The sequence below is a fragment of the Metopolophium dirhodum genome, chromosome 1 (assembly GCF_019925205.1).
Source record: "Metopolophium dirhodum isolate CAU chromosome 1, ASM1992520v1, whole genome shotgun sequence".
Taxonomy (NCBI): Eukaryota; Metazoa; Arthropoda; class Insecta; order Hemiptera; family Aphididae; genus Metopolophium; species Metopolophium dirhodum.
The window spans coordinates 103,525,361-103,543,996 of NC_083560.1; the positions used below are offsets into that span (position 1 = coordinate 103,525,361).

An 18,636-nucleotide genomic window follows, 5' to 3' on the forward strand; every position below is an offset into this window, starting at 1 on the left:
ATATATAGACTATTTAACTATTATTCACATTACAAAAGCACAAATCAAAAAAAAGATAAAATATAAAATACAATTTTTTCACTAAATACCTCAATTGCATGTTTCCAATTATTAAAAATTTTGAATACTAAAGAGGAAAGTTTTTGATTATTGCCTTTGCCTCCGATTTCTTGACCAAATATTACACAGTATTTACATAGGGCACCACCATTATCAATTGTAGAGTAAACAAGCCACGGAAAACGTTCAAACCAGTAAAATTGAAATTTTAGATTTTTTTTTTGAAGTTGTGGATGTTGGAAATACATAATTTTTATCTGGCATCCAAGGAGAGTTAAAAATTTTAATTTTAGTTCATCACACACATTTTTATTTAAACAGTAACTAATATCGTTGTTTTCAACCTCAATTGTTTCGTTAGTTTCGTTAGTTACTTGTGTTTGGACAGTGGGGACATCATCAGTCTAAAATAAATGAAGTAGAAGGTACTTTTTAATTTATCTATACTCTATATAGTATGGTAATTAACACGTTCAATTATTAAAAAAAAAAAAAATAATAATAATACAATCAAACAACACCAGCAAAAATAATGAGGCATTAAAGTCAATCTACGTGTTGACCTCGGCATTGAACGTATTAATAATTATTAATACATAATATAATACATTTGTATTATAACCATTTTATATAATAATAATTAAATAAAATAGTACATTTTTAACATAACTTTTGTCTCTTTGTAAAGTAATTTTGAATTTGGTTTCTTTTACTCATTTTATACACTTTACGTGAGCACGAACAGCAGTAAAATGAATGTTTTACAATACACACAATATTGTTATATTCTTGTTTTATAATCTTAAATAATTTGGATTTTCTGCGCCCGTATTTCATAATATATAAGTTTATATCACTTGTGAGTTGTGACAATCACATTTTATTGTAACTAGTACCATTGATTATAAATGCTAGTACCTAATCGTATCTATTGATTCTAATCTTTATTACGGCGTTGAAATAAAATAAAATGATAAATTTAATCTTATTTTAAATTACTGTTTTAACAAAAATATACAATTATTATTTAATACAATTTATAGTTTATAAACTATATTCACCGCTAAAATGTTTCTACTTTTAAAAATTTCGGGGGGGGGGGGGGGTCCGGACCCCTGGACCCCCCCTCAGTTACGGCCTTGATGCTGTTGGTTTGGTAAATAATCTGGATCAATATCGGAATCATCGACCTATATTTTACAATGTAGTATATTTTATATTTAATATATAATTTATTTTAATATATGTAATTTAAATATATACAGTACAATGTTTATATTATTTCTTACCTCATTCTCACTATCATCTGTATCAAATTCAAAGTCACTATTGTTCAACCAATTAACTATCCGTTCGTCCATTTTAAGATATACAAATAACTAAATGTCTATCACGCAACACGTTCATCAATCGACTGTGTTATATTGTAGTATTGCAATAGGTTTACCACTAATAATGAACCATTTTACAAACTTGTCCTACAGGCCACGCTCTATTTTAATTCCATAAGGAAACATGTAAAATGAAGGTTTTTGAGACCCTACGTGGCGACTAAGACAAGTACTGCATGACGGGCTTCAAAACCCTACGTGGCGATATTGACAAGTCACATCGACGGGCCAATAGACCCTACATGGCGTTATATTCAAAACTCAATTTTTTGGCTTGGCGCTTAACCTGTTAATAATTCGAAACTGTAACGCGTTATTCTATAGAAATTACTTTTCAAAAGTAATTTCCATTACATTTTCGTTACTTGGAAATAATTCTAATGAAATTACGTAACGCGTTACTAGCAAAGTAACGCCGTTACAATAACGACTTACTTTCGTTACATTACTACCCAACACTAATAGAAATCTATTTTGTCATGTTAAACACGAAATTAATATAACATTAATATAGGTACCTACTACCTACTCTCTTCCGCACGATCCAGTCTTTATAATAATAATATAGAAAAAACAGGTGATACGAAAAAGCAAATATAATAGATCGTATTATATTACAAAGTATTTGAAAAAAGTTATTATCTTATCGGTCACTCATTGAGATAACAGTATCATTAAACGCCGGAATTTATGTACTGTGTGTGTCTACGAGTCTTATTATTATTTGTGTTTCGTGAAATTTTGATTGACGCCTAAAATGTTTCTATCAATAAATAGGTATTATAGTAAAACCATAATCGGCATTATAGGTATCTAGTTACGCACTTACACAGGTATTTTCCTGTACATTTTTTTGTTTACGGTGTGTGATGCGAGCATGTATCTGTAATATTGTATCTAAATGCACCTATAGTCTGGTTAATTACTGGTGTTGTTGTTGTTGCTATTTCACACACAATACACATTGCAACAACATGAGTCCTAGAGATTTCCTGTACCGGTTGAGAAGGAGTTTAGAAAAAATTAAAATGTAAGCAGTAGTTTATTCGAGCTAACGTGTGTCTGTCAATAGTTTTACATAATTGTGCATTGTACCTAATTACAGATCAAAGAAAATCGCCATTGTGGTCACTTTTATAGTCACTTTAATATTTTATCTAAGTCCTTACTGGAGATCATCCAACAACCGAAGTCTAGAGTATGGTAAGTTTTTAATCATATCTAATCATAAATTGTGTATACAATGTAGGCAGGTACATATTAATAAAATGTTTTAGTGAAATATACTAATTGAATAAGTAATCTTGGTAGATGCCCATAAATATTATAAACATTTTCTAAAATTTGAGAACAATAATTTATATGAATATTAATTGATTAAATGATAATATTCAAGAATATAAAACATTATTTCATTAATTCTTATTAATTTCATTAAAACAAATTAATACCTATTTCATTCAATTACAAAAAAATTAAATCTTTTACAAAAAGTTACTCGCTTTACATCAAATGGGTAATATTTAGAAAAAATAGGAATGCGCAAGTTCTATTTAAATGTATACGTATATTATGAATAATATCTCACTTCTATCTTAGTTAAATATATATAGGTAAGTACAAGTAATTAAATGTTCTTATTTACAATATTATTATATTATTTTCAATAACATGCTTAAAAGGTATATTGAGTACCAATGATTAAAATATTTAATATACATATTTTATTAAAGATGTTAAAAAAGTGCAGTAATTTTGACCATATCGTGACTAACACCAGGTTAAGTAATATAAACAAGACCGTAAAATTATTTTTCAATTGTTACTTTTTATATAAACTAATGTAATATATATCTTTTAGGTAGATGGTGGGTATTATTAATCCTAAACGATTTTTTAAGTAAAAAGGTTTTAAATCCATGAATACTCACTTCTTGCAGATAGTTTGAGTTATATTATTTACCAGTACAAATTTGTATAATCCGTGGATATAAAACCGTTTTAACACAATTATATATAATTATTAATTAATAATCCTACACTGGAATACATTCTATAAAAGTGTTATATAGACGTACCTATACACAATCAATATTTTTCAAATTTTGAAATTGCCTAGTGAATGCACTTTACTATTTCTGCAGTACATAAACCTAACAAATAGTAAATTAATTCATATTTGAAATATAAAAATATGTCCAAAGTATTTAGTCCAATCATAATTGTGACATGTTCGAGGTGTGTGGATATAATGATTTGATTCTCTAGTTCCAATGAAAATTGTTATAAACGATTAATTTATTAACAATATTAATATTATTAATAAATTGATACATCAATATTATTTTCAATCAAATACACTAAAAATAAATTTATATTTTTTTTTATTCATAGATGAATTATTTATGAAAAATGGTCTATTTGAGAAGCTATCTTTTCATAAACAAGCTTATGATATGTTTGATGCAAACATTAAGCACGAGCCACTGGATGCTGATGAAAAACCATACAAAGAATTTATAGGAAATGGTTATTTTGGAATAACACTTGATTATGATTCTCCAATCTATATAAAAGGCAACAGAGCATTGTCAATACCTATTTATTGGTATCCAGTAATTAAAATAGATATTGAAGCACCATCACAATTGGCTACAGTTGTCAATTATAAAAATGGTATAGCGTACCGATACGAATGTTTTTCCAACAGACTCCAAAGTAGTATTAAATACTTTGCATTCCGAGCCTTACCAACAATTCTTGTTCAGGATATAGAACTAACAAATCCTACAGACTTTGTGCTATACGCTAAACTTAAGCAACACTCTCATAAACATGGTTGGTCAATGTATAGCACACGCCCCATAAAGTAAGTTGGTTTATACACTCATATTTAAATAAATAAATTGTTTTATCATATTACTCTAGATTAGCTGACCAGACTGAAAGTTATATAGTTGAATCTGGTATTAGTACATCAACATCTGAAAACCCAATTTATGGTGTTTCGATAACATACTCTCAGTTTCCAATAAATGTTAAGGTAAATTAAAAAGTATTTATGCAAGGTAAATAACTACCTAAATAATTGTGAAATATTTATTATGGTTATCTTCATAGGTTGCACCACATAGTATATTTAAATTACGTATTATTATTTCAATTGAATATTTGGATTTGAAAAATTCCTTAGAGTTTACTGGAGTTAGGTCAACTTTAGAAAAAAAATCAATTGAAGTAAGTTTAATTATTCTTTTTATTATTGTTATTTTTAATACTTGTGTAATTTTGTTTTATATCTATTTTCATAATTTTCAGTCAATATTGAAAATCTTACACTATGAAAACATTGAGAAAACACACATTGATATTTGGGAGAAGCTATGGAGTACTGGTTTCTCAATAAGCATGTCAAAAGCCAGTGGCGTTTTAAATGGTGATTTAATCAATGCAACTGTGTATAGTGTTCTATCCAGTGTTCGAGCTCCTTCCTATGAAATAACATCTTCTCCTGCTGTTCTTGCTAAAGTTGCTAGTAGTCTTTCATATGTTGAAGGTTGTTATGGTGCAAACCACGACACTTTGTACGTATATTTTGTATTTTGTAAAATAAATAAAATAAAATGTTATCATGCATTAATTTTTGTTATTATTTTAGACAAGCTGTAGGTTTATGGTCAAATCTTTCTTCAATTGAAAAAATCAACAATGCTGTGTCATTATGGATTCTTACTTTAGAAAAACAAGTAAATGTCGATAAATTTATCCTCATAAATAATAACTGTATAAAAACGCTTTCTACTATTTACCATAGATGATCATTATGTAATTTAATTATAATCTCTGTTTCAGGGATGCCATAATCTTGTTAATGCGGGAGCTTCTGGAGTAGCTCAAGCAATGGTTTTAAGCTTTGGAAATTTCCGATTTAACAACCAACATTTGCAATTTAATATGCATCCAAAATTTTTACACAGAAATTTTCATTTCCGGTAATAAAAAAAAATACGCAAAATATGCATATTTAAAACAATAATTCATGTTATTGCAAAATGTTGCTCGATGAGTATGTGAAACATTAATAAATTATTATTTAAACTATTAGTGATGGGCAATACTAAATGGTTTTTATTTTTATTTATTATTTGATCACATTATTAAGATGGCTTATATTATTGTAGTAAATACTTAATTTAACCTATTAAGTACTTTATTTTAAATTATCCAAATTTAAAGTTTCATTGTTATTACCTAGAAAATGTATACTTTGATTGCAACAGCTATAACATTGAATTTAGTATATTGATTTTATATGTAACTATTTTTAATGAATATGTTAAATATATTTTTTACATGATTAGGCGTATCAACTATGGAAATATGACTCATATAAATGTGACAGTTTCAGTGCAAGAAAATAATAAAGCCATTATATCTGTAGCTATAGACCGCAGTGATAAAAATTATTATGCTTGTGATGGTGGATGCTTAGATGAACCCGTTTTGTTAGGGTAATCATTGGTCTAAGAAAAATTACATCAAATATCTAAACAACATTTTTTACAGACCAGAGTATAAAACGTTTCCAGTTAAGCTAACAGATCCTGTAACTGGAATATTATATTTGACCTATGATAAAAAACACATGGAAGACCTAAAACATGCAATCCATGTTAAAGAAGTTTCAGAGGGTATTCATTTTGTTTTTTATTTTGCTATTCAGTTAGTATTATTAATAATAAAAATTTAAATAATAATAATTTTCTAGCTCCAGCTCATGAACACCACGTATTAGCACTTCATAAACATGGACACCGTCTTGGAGGATTGCCAACATTTTTCTGGGTGGCAATTGGTTGTTTGATTGTCATATTTCATCTTTTCCTATTCAAACTAATTTACAATGAATACTTTAACTGGCAAGATAAATCAAGAATAAAATATGGTAAACTAGCATATAAATAAACATTAATAATTATATCAATTAAAAATTAAAATAAGTAATAACTATATTTCACAAATATTGTTATTTTAAAAGTTATCTATAAACCATTATAAATGTTCTTAATTTGTTAGGTATCATTTATTTGATTTAAAACTAATAAGATCTCATGTTTAAACGCCTAATAATAGATTTAAATTATTTTGATTGGTAAAACAATCACAAATAATTATAAATAGTAGTTAATTTCATTATTATTGAAGATATGTGTCTCAATGATATCATTATTTACCTTTGTCATAATTTTATTATTATTTACAATGTTTTATGTTTTACCCAGACTAAATGTTTATAAATATAATGTAATCCCAATTATAAATACAACCAGAATTAATTTATAATTCCTGCAAAAATATAAAATCATTAAAATATTGCACATTTAAATCACCGTGTGGATTAATACCACATTGTGAAATTTTAGTAAAGAATAAATAGAAATATTTGATAATTTAACTAATTAACAGGGTTTGGCAAAATGATTCATCATTTATTCAAAATATTAAAAGCAAAATGTATTTAAGAGGACGCTATACCCGCATGCGTTGTCTCCGTCTTACAAATGTACAACATAACAAAAAACTCTTTATAGAACCACTCCCTCGGTATTTATAGTAGAATTACCAAAATTCTACAACGCATAGGGAACAACTTTATCTGTGTCTTAGCGTTTTTATTTTTTTGATGGCATTTACCAATAATTTTTAATAATTAAATGAAAAAAACAAAAAAAATTCTAATGTTCTCAAACTGATAACTTTAATTTGATTTATGTTATCCAAATAATAAAAACGCTACAACACAGATAAAGTTGTTTCCTATGTGTTGTGGAATTTTGGTAATTCTACTATAAATACCGAGGGAGTGGTTCTATCCCGCGCAAAACAGTACTTGCTATGTTGTACATTTGTAAGACGGAGACAACGTATGCTGGTATACCTTCCTCTTAAAATAACTTTTTTTTTTAAATATAGGTTTGAAATAAATAAATATAATATACCTATATAGGGCTAGATATACAAGTATTCAGTGTTAACTATTGGTAATAATTTATTATTACTAATAAAATATAGCCTATACATTTATGTGTAAATGCTCTATAGTCAATAAAACAAAAAAAATAACTGTAGAGACCAGAATTATATGCACTTATATGCAAAAAGATATACATGATAAAATTCACAAAATATGCATAAAAACGTTCAAAATATACAGTATAGGAATTAAAAAATGTTCATTGAATTAATGTAAACAGTTAATCAACTTCATTAACAAGACAAGTAAACCATATCCAACTAATGTTCCAACATATATCATTTTAGTAACTACCTAAATCTTTCCTTTGTATTTTGATAGATATAAGAAATATTATTTTCGATTATCAAATGTTTTTCTGTGATAATTTCATATTAATTCTTATCTTTATAGTAAAGAAGAAAGAGAAAAGAGAAAATAGTATATTTATATCATAAGAGTGTATAAAGTATAAAAATTGTATGCTCTGATAACAAAATATTAAAAATAAAATTAGGTCTATAAAATCGGTTTTATTTTAAACAACCACATTTCAAACTCTTATGGTCGTGCATACATTCCTTTTGAATATGCAAACATTTATAATACTGGTCTCTAGTCATAAATACTAAGAGTTTTTCAAAAATGCCATCTTATATGAGATGGTGTTTGAAATTGGACATAAATTAGGGGGAAAAATTGACGTAATGTCCTTCAGTATTACAGAAGTCATTAATTGTACTGCTACTCTATATCATTAATTATTATGATAAGTTAAAATACAAAATACAAAATGTACACAAAATATAAAACATGAATTGTAAAATTATATCTAAATGCATACCTATTTTGCCCAGCCTTGTCTATTAAAATGATATTAATATTTTAATTTTAAACTGATTTAGTTTTTAATAATCAAATAAGACTTGTTTCGATTTTTTTGCATGTTTTTCCTATGGTTTTGAATAATTGTATATTTGATACTTTTACTGTTCAAAAAAATGCGCATCCTTTTGTTTCTTCAATTAACTATGATATAATATCTATACTTTTTTCAGTATTCAATTAAGAATTAATGAATCCATGTTTTCCATGTTAATTTTATTTTAAACTTTCTTGGTGAAATTTTATTACTACAAAATTAAGGGTTAATTACATCGTTTGAAAATAATATATAATTAAACCATGTGCAAAGGAAAATATGTTTAATTCCACAGTTCAAAATTATTTCTAAATTAATTAAAATGCAAATAGTTTAATTAATATTTAACAAACATAGTATTTTATCGGAGTATGAACTAAACATAAAATGTAATTTTAAATTGTAAAATTTAATATTAAATAAAATATATAATGAAAGCTTACTGTAAAAATAACAATCCCAAAGATGATTTAAGTTAATTGTGATAATATATTATTTATTAATACCATGCTTATTTATAAAAAAAATGTTTGTCTACTACCTATTGTCATAAACATTTTCTAGTAGTTCTAATTATATTATTTATGTAACACTAATAAATAAATAAATCATGCAATTTGTGCAAAAAGTTTATTGTATTATAAAAAAACTTATAACTATTTTTAATGATATAAAGTCTTATGTATTACTGTTAAAAGCATAATTAATTTTATTAAGTTTTTTTCTTTTTTTTTATGTTTAAATTAATATTATTATATTATTTGTATTATTTATTAATTTATTGTATTGTGTGATGATATTAACTATGTATGATTACTAGAATATAATCATATACTCAACATCATAATGCTACAAATTTGAATAAATTGTAAAAATATAACATAATTAAGTTACCCTAAACAATGTTTGGTAAACATAATTCCACTATTGTATGTACACAATATATACTTGAATTAAAATATAGTATTATGTGTAAGGTGTAATATAAAATATATAATATTATTAGTTATTAGCACATCTGTATAGACTAATTTGATATTTTGAGCATACATCGTTAAGTTAATATTGTTTTAGATTATAATCTAATTAAAGTCTCTCTTCATTTACTACTTAATAGTCACTGTAATAGATGCAAAGCTGGGCAGTAACTAGTTAAAAAGTTAAAAGTTAAGTTAATAGTTAATTTTTTTGATAACTTTTAACTTAACTACTTAAAAAAAAAATAGAATGTAGACAATAACTTAGTTAGTAACTAAGTTATTTCTTTTATAAATAATTGTAACTTAACTTAGTTATTTTGTTAAAATTAAAGTTATTTGTAAAAAGTTATTTACAAAAATGTTCTTATTATGATTTATGAACTGTATATTATTTGCATTGATATTTCTGAGAACCGCCAGGATTAATTAAGTAATTTTGTAATTTTGAATACTTCTATTAGTTCTAATAGTTTGATTGCTACTTTTAATAAACTGATGAGATTAGGACTGTAAAAATATTTTGAAAGTAACATTTTAATATTTTATATTTTAATGTGAACTTTAAATATTTTCTTTTTTATATCAACGTTTTAAACATTTTCCTTTAAATTCAAAAAAGAAACATTTAGATTAGACAACATTTAAAACTGAAAATAATTATTAATTTCACAAGTTTGCTTTTTAGCAAGACTAGCAGCAGTAGATTAATTTATATTTTTTGAGTAGAATATGATTAAATAGGTAGGTACTATATTATACTTTATTTTATTCTGTATTTCTATTGTATTTTAATGGAAACAAATGGAAAAACATCATATTTAAAGATTCAACTACTATTTAATTGTTTTTAATAAATAGATACTAATATTTAAATTATACTGCAAATATATAATTTTGATCTGTATGTAAGGTACAGCTATAACAATAATCTATAACAGTTGTATAATTTATAAAATAATATTGTCTGTGCATTTATTATTAATTTGTTTTACTTAATACCAAAACTAGTTATTTTCCTACGATGAGATAAAAAATAAACGTTTATGAGTGAGTTAAATGTATTTAAAAAAAAAAAGTAACTTAACTTAGTTACTCAAATTCAGTAACTTTTTAAAACTAACTTTAACTTAGCTTAGTTATTTTTTTATTTTAGGATTTTAACTTTAACTAGTTAAAAAAATTGATTAACTTGCCCAGCTTTGAATAGATGTCTAAATCATTGCATATGAAAACGATTCTGAGCAGAGACACTCGATGACGATGTACACTCCAAACCTATTGTACAACAGAGTTACAACAGACTTCTCCAGTTTTTTATTTGATATTATTCAACAGTTCCTTACTTATTGCACTACCAATAACTATTGAGTTTTTAAGATTTTTTAGTTATAGAAAGACTGTTGTATACTTAAATTAAGTATATGTAGTGCTAAATGTGGTTATTTCCAAATAGTTTCCTTTAACCCAGGTTAACTTGTAGAAGGATTTCATACAATTTGTTTGACACAAACTTCTATAAATTTATTTGTGTCACGTGATATACATATGTGGTAACTATTAAAATATTGTCGATCTCTGGTATGGCGTATCAGTGGCAGATAAATACCAAATGAGGGAATATGAGAGGATTTAGATGTTAATAAATAATAATATTAGAGGAGACAATTAAGTTGATAGTAAAATTTAATTCTACCATTGAATATTTTTTTGTACAATATATACTCAATGATACTACCTACTTATTAAAATATAAATGTTAATATAATATATTTTATTTTACCAATGACCTAGTAACAATACATAGAGAAAATTATGAAATGAGACTAGTTCGACACACAAACTAGTAAACAATTATAATTATGAATTTTGTTAAGAGAATGTCGTACCCGCATGCGTTGTCTCCGTCTTACACACCTATGGAATAGCATATTTTCGTTCACTAGTTTCAATAGGGTGTAGTCAGTTTTTATATTAGAGTGAATTGACCTATTATCAAACTTTTAAGTAACAACATTATCTGTATTCTCTCGTCGGTTTTTTACGATATTTTAATTTTTATGTTAGTTATGAATAGGTAAAATATAAATATTTAAAAATGCTCATAATTTATTTAAAAATTAAAATATGGTAAAAAATCAAAGAGAAAACACATAATGTTGTTACCTAAAAGTTTGATAACAGGTCGATTCACTCTAATATCAAAATTAACAGCACACTATTGAAACTGGCAAACAAAAATTTGCTATGTTGTCCGTATGCCGAAGACAACATATGTGGGTGCGACGTCGTCTTAAAAGGATGCTACATCCACATGCATGCTCTCTGTCTTAGCAGATCATGTTAGCTTAAAAATTAGAGTGAATTATACAATTTAAAGGTAAAATTATTATCCAGTGAACCACATATGTTTTTTTTTTTTTAATTTTAATTTTAAAGCAAGTTAGTATATTGAAATGTACAAACAATTAACAATTTTAAAATACTCATAAAACTTGCTTTAAAATTACTATATAAAAAAACCCTACGAGCTTCACTAGATAATATTCTTACTTATACATTTTATAAGAGCTCAATCCACTCTAATTTTTAAACTAAAAGATAACTAAACAACTAAACATGATCTGCCGAGCACACAATTTGCTATATTATGCATTTGTAAGACAGTCAGAATGTAGGCGGTGTAGCGCCTTCTTAAGTAATCAAAATAGTTATAGTTATATGAAAGATGACTATATGTAAATATAGTATATTATTTTATTTATTTATTATTTTATATTATGTATATATAAATTATTATATATTAAAATAATAAAATATAAATATTATAGCAGTATTTCACACTATTACACTTGTACGGTTATTAATTTTAATATTTTTACATTCGTATAATTTTGTTACAAAATACATTTTTTAAATCACAATTTTGAATAGAAATCATTAAGTGGTATACAATACACATCTCAAGCTTGCTGATTAACAAGGACTCAGATATCGCATTGGTATATAATTTTGCATGAATGTGTATTGTAAATGGGAAAATACGAAAACATTTTTCTACATATAAGGGACGGACCTTACATTGAAGGCAGCTAATATGAATATACATATTTAGAAAAATCTATTTTGTTAATATATTGAATAAAATCATTGATTATAAATACTAGTATAGTATTAGTATAGTATTTTAATTTATAATCAATGGTACCACATACACTCAATTTAGTTAATTAAGTATACACGTATGTGTTAATATATTATAAAATTCAAAAAGCTCAATGTAAGCACCCCACTATATTAACCAAATCAATTGAAATTTAGTTTATAATTGTCCTATGAAATTTGTCCCTATTTATAACCAACTATTCAACATTTTTAACCTCACCATACCCTAGTTATCCTAAATCAGTCCCTAGCAAATAAGCTACAAATTAAAAAGAATATAATAAATTAAATTTGTATTGATTTGTTTAATGTGAGGGAGGGATTTGCATGAAGCAATTTGTTTTTCGTTAAGTTGATATAGGTATGGAATATTTAAATAATTTTTACCAAAAACTTAACATACTTATATCATATTATTAAATATTATAATAATATTGAATAATTATATTATATTATTGTAGTCTTTAGTACATAAGCTATTTAAAACGGTGTAAATTGGTTCATGGTATAAATAGCTTAATTTAGGCTAAATATTTTTAAAATTTCACTGCATAGGAAATAATACTATACCTACATGAGGACAAAATGTTTTAAGCCCATACAATTAATATTTTTCACCCTACATTTACTACATTGCCCATTGTAGTCACCACTGGGCATTCACTAGTCAGTATTGCAACTAGAACAACTGACACATCAATGTCATTTGTAAGAGCGTATTTAATTTTGTGTAGGTAGCAATATTTATTCCATGATTATCATTAAAAAAACAATTTATGATCCACAAATTGTTAAATTAGTTTTATCCTATTGAAACAAATGAAATAATTTTAAAGAATTTCTACATTTTCTGTTAAGCAAATCCTGACCAGAATTTTGTTTCACCTGCCTAACTCAGTTAATCGTGTTAGATGTGATAATTACTATTTTTAGTATGACTTTTTTAGTTTAAATTAATTTTTGTGGTTCATTCAACCAGGAAACGATGATAGTGCATTTGAAATGCTAAATACATATGTGCATAAAAACCGTGTAGTTGTTATCGATGGAGGGGAGGGGTGATGAGGGTATCATATCCCCCACCCCATGGAGATCTATTACCTCCTAAAATAATAATTAATATTAAGTTGCTAATATTTTTTATTTTTTTCTATGATAATTGATAACGCGGTCAAAAGTACTTACGGACTAAGATAATAATATTATAAGTATATTATCTTAGTCCATGGTCAAAGTCTTTTAACTAATTATCATTATTACAATTTATGAATAATGATACATAATTAGTTAGAAATGTAAGAATATACTTTTATGTAATCAATAATTTTTATGTTAATAAATGACAAGTAAAATAATATTTATTGTACCTAATTGGTGGTAAATGTTACTATAGTATTTTATAATATTATATTTCAACTACCTACCTATTGTTGAATATGGTTGACGGGGGAGGTATGGGGGGGACAAAGTTCCCCATGAGGTATGTTGTGTTAAATCATTGTAAGCAGTAAAGACTAAGGAACACTAATTATTTTCAATTCTGAGAGTACCCCTTTCTTTTATTTTTTAAATTCCCGCACTGATCATACTTACATATTAGTATATTACCAACATATTATATTAAGATTACAAAATATACCAAATAGTAAACTAGTTATTTAAAATGTATGTTTTTAAAATAATGGTCATACCCACATTTAGAAGCAACCATAATAGCTTGGTTTTGGGAGACTTATAGATATGTATTCTAGATATGACTTATAGATATGTTTTTTTCTATTCATTCAGCACCAGTGGTATAGCCCAGTGGGCAGAGGGGCCATTAATATAATTGCAATAGAAATTGTATTTAATATATTTTTTATCACCTCCCGCTTTTAGAAATCCTGGCTATGCCCTAGTTCAGCGCCATATCTTCATTAACATTAAAAACTGTTACATTCATTTAATATTATAACTTGTAAGTGATCAATATATGCAACTTTGAGAAGAAGTTCTATTTATTGATATAGTGCTTACCATGTTTTGTAATTTTAGTTTTTATTTTAATTTTGTCTTAATAGTTTCAGAATTATTTATTATAAGATAGGTAGGTAGTATTTTTTGTCTATTTACCTAGTGCCATAATGGATCTATTGATATTTTAACCCAATTTTTTGAATAGCGTCTTACCAAATTTATTTTTGACAAGTGACAACCTTAAGGTAGATTGTAGATATGTTAATAAACTTTATTTAAATATCATATTTTAGATTCTGATTGATGAATGTATTGCTTTTACAATGATTTAATTTAGATCATCTTCAATTAGAAAGAACTGAAAAATGGACCACATTCGGGAAAGAAGAAGAGCAACTTTTTTAAAATCTAGTCACAAAACAAAACAGCTGAATGAAAATGAAACACTTGCTGTTTATGGTAAGAATTATTCTTGTATCATTTACTATAATATTATTCTGTTAAATTTTTTGTTTAAAAAAAAATATATATAATACAACCTACTTCTAATACACTCAACAAATAAATAAACCAATTATTTTCAACAGATGTCAATTAGACAATATGTCAATATCCATATTCCACCTCATTTTTGAATTTGTTGCTTACATGATATAGTTGCGTATAATTTTAGATAATTTATTTTGTGGTTTATTATTGTTGTTAATATCACTATTGACTATTGTACAATATAATATACTCAATAGTGTATAGTATATACTACAATATATACTCAATGCTATTACTTTGACCATATTTCCTTACACAAAAAAGGTGGAAATCAAAAATGCATTACACGTGCAACTAAACAACTAAAATAAAAAATTAAGCTAGATGTCTTCATTGCCTCCTTAGTATGTACTGTGTATTAATATCTTATACAGCATGTAATTATAAAATAATAATATTAATAATTATGATTTATGTTTCTATTATATTTGCTATTTCTTATTCATATTTTATATTTTTATTGGTACTAAGTTAATATTTTATAAGTTAGAATACACACAGTCACAGTGTCATGCACACTAATGACCACTTGCTATACACACATTTACAAGTCCCGCACACACCACATACGCACTTAGAATGCCTGTATTGAACTCCTTAAAAACAGTCCGATTGTAATCACCCTCGTATAAAATCAATTTTTCAAATCTAAGTTGTAACCCATTGGTAACATCTCAAACACTCAAAATAACAGTAATGGATTAGCGACCTTGGTCTATACTAATCCTTAAATAATTATTTTATTTTATTTTTTTGTTAATTTTAATTTTATATGTTACATGAAATGTTTTCCGGTTATTAAAATAACATGAATTTAATATTAATATGTTAATCAATGTGAAATTTGTGATCAATAATGAAAATAGGACGTTGTCGCCAATTTACCTCATTTTATGAAAGTACAATAGCAAACAATTTGGATGTGAAAAAAACACTTAATAATATAATGTGTTGCATATTCTTGGGTGTTCATGGCATACGTGCAAATTGCAAATATTTAAGTAATGCTATTATGCAGGTTATAGGTATGCTAGTAATGTTAGTATGCAAATATCTGGTGGTCGTTGAGTAATATCATAATTATTATATAAATATTACCATTTATCATCTATTGACCAATGTTGTCGTGCTGCTAATAAATAACATTTATTTACACTTACTAAAAACTATGTAATGTGCATGATTGTCCTTTTCGAAAAAAGGCATTTAATTTTTAAATAGTGTTAAATTAATATTGTAAAAAGGTGGAAAATTGGGTACTATTCTGCTGTTCAGTAGTTATCGAGCATGTCGTTGTAATATTGTTCTGTTATATGCGACTTTCATAGTAAATCATTGAATACAAACGACGATTCCTAGCATGCTTCAATGCTTGTATAAATAGCCAATAGGTAATCAAATTTAATAGTTAAAAAAAAATTTATTAAAATCGAATATAATATTATATTCTCTGTATAAATAGCTTAACCTTCCGTTGAACTTTTTTTTAAAGATAGAAAAATTTGTTGAGAACCTTTTATTAAAATGTATTATCATGGCTATAAATAGCTCAAAAATAGTCAAAATAGTTTGAACATTTTACCATGTATGGAAAATGCTAATATACATATTTGGTGAAGTGAATCTACAATTATTCGATTTGGAAATACAACAAAATATCAAAAATCGATTAAGGGGCCTCACTACCACGTCTTTTTTTGTCGAAAACTACTGTTTCTAATTCCAACGATACGTGTCGACAATTCACGATTTTCATTCTGAAAAAATATTCGGATTGTTTCTAATATAAACAAGAGAACGATCGAGCCACTTTTTAAATTTTTGTAATTAAAATTGCAATAAAAATTGTAAAAAATTCAAAATTTCCAACTTAAATATTTAATTAACTAAATACTTTTTAAAAATATGCCTCGATCATCATCCTCGTTCATGTTGTGGAAAAAAAGGAATATTTTGTCAGAATGCAAATCGAGGTAATCGTTGTGACGTATTGTTGGAATTAGAATCGTATGTTTGAGTGAAAATTAACACTTTTTCATGATCACAATATTACATACTGACATGAGTGCCCTCCGTACCGCTACAATTGACCTGCATGGACGCCACACACACTAATAATCATTTACGACTAACATATAGATCTCGGGTGGCGACGACGAGAATAGAAATTGTCTAAATGATTCTCCTTAAATCAATGCCATAGCGAGGCACCTTAATGGGAATTCGTTAATTTACCGCTGAATATCAATTATCATAAAAATTATAAGTTCAAACGCTCATAAAAAATTAATTTTTTGTTTCAGTAAACTTTTTTTATTGGTGAAATCTTCAATTAAAATTTTTTATCTTAGCTATGAAAATAAAACTTTTGAACTGTCAACTGAAAAATAATTTAGAAAATTTAAAAAATCTAATGGCTATAAATAGCTCAAAAAGAGTTAAAATAGTTTTGAAAAGTTCATCATATAATATTATATGTATGAAAAATTGAAATTTTAACATTTGGTGAAAATGTCTAGTGTTTATGATTATTCGTTTTGGAATTACAACAAAATATCCGATATTTTGAAATCAATCAATAGATTAGGTTTGGTTCTATAACTCTCACGCGATCATTTATATTTTATCGCCTTGTGAATGTAATAATAATTATATTAAGTAGATAATTAGGTTTCCCGTATCTACCTATAGTACCTACCTACCTATATTATTTTGACTCAGACCTGCGAATGCAGGCGCTAGCATTGATTTTTAATGATGATGACGTGTTGTTGTCTCTGGAGCACCAGTTTAGGCAGTGGTGACCATACTTAGAAATTTCAAAACTGGACAATAGTATATATTATTATATTATTATGTTCACCCTCGGTTCCGACCCATACTGCCATACACCATTATCGATCTCTTGAGGTCAAAAATATTTTTCATCGACGATATTTCATAATTTTTTTTTATAATATAGTATTAACATTTATAGTTTATCACTAAATAACTATATACCCATGCAAGCCTGGGTATATTATGTTTATTGAATAACATGAAATAATATTATATTAATGTTTGAATTATTGTTTTTATTGAATAAATAACAATGATACTTAAATAGGCACATAATATAATGTTTTATACTTATATATGCTTATATATAACAATTTTAAAATTGATTACAAATTATGATCATAAAAATGTAACAAAATATAATATAACTTGCATATAAGTACATATTTATATTTTATATTTTCATCTATTAGTTATCTCTTAAATCTCTAGGAAAATCAATGCAAAATAAACAAATTGTAGTTTTTATAAAAAAAGAATAAGTAAAATAAAAATGAACACGATTCTTTTTAAGTGTTTAATTTTTTTTCTTAGTGTACAAAATTGTTATTGTACATACAGGGCCAAAAATCAAGAAAAGTGTAATTCTATATTTAACAATTTTGATTTAATTCATTATGATTGTACTATTTACCGTATATAAAATGCTTAAATTATTAAATTTAATTAAAATGTAATTATAATTTATTATTAATGTAACAGTGTCCTTACACAATTTTAAAAATAAAATGTTATGAGATTAATATAGGTACATATTTTTAC

General features: G+C 25.8%; 1 protein-coding gene across 1 annotated transcript; it reads left to right on the plus strand.

Moving 5' to 3' along the window:
- The first annotated feature begins 2,138 nt into the window (after nt 1–2,138).
- Nucleotides 2,139–15,010, plus strand: LOC132936049 (uncharacterized protein KIAA2013 homolog). Its single transcript, XM_061002714.1, has 12 exons — nt 2,139–2,481; nt 2,557–2,654; nt 3,846–4,320; nt 4,380–4,494; nt 4,572–4,688; nt 4,770–5,035; nt 5,110–5,197; nt 5,304–5,443; nt 5,813–5,962; nt 6,018–6,142; nt 6,220–6,396; nt 14,825–15,010. Exons 1-12 carry the CDS (start codon nt 2,321–2,323, stop codon nt 14,890–14,892), a joined length of 1,980 nt encoding a protein of 659 aa, XP_060858697.1. The 5' UTR covers nt 2,139–2,320; the 3' UTR covers nt 14,893–15,010.
- The last annotated feature ends 3,626 nt before the right edge of the window (nt 15,011–18,636 follow it).

What these genes read in the sequence shown, in the direction of transcription:
- LOC132936049 (XM_061002714.1), top strand. Translation starts at nt 2,321, where the DNA reads ATGCGAGCATGTATCTGTAATATTGTATCTAAATGCACCTATAGTCTG. An exon ending in TGTTAAAGAAGTTTCAGAGG is followed by an intron (nt 6,143 to 6,219) that starts GTATTCATTTTG and finishes ATAATTTTCTAG; the next exon opens with CTCCAGCTCATGAACACCAC. An exon ending in TAAATCAAGAATAAAATATG is followed by an intron (nt 6,397 to 14,824) that starts GTAAACTAGCAT and finishes GATTTAATTTAG; the next exon opens with ATCATCTTCAATTAGAAAGA.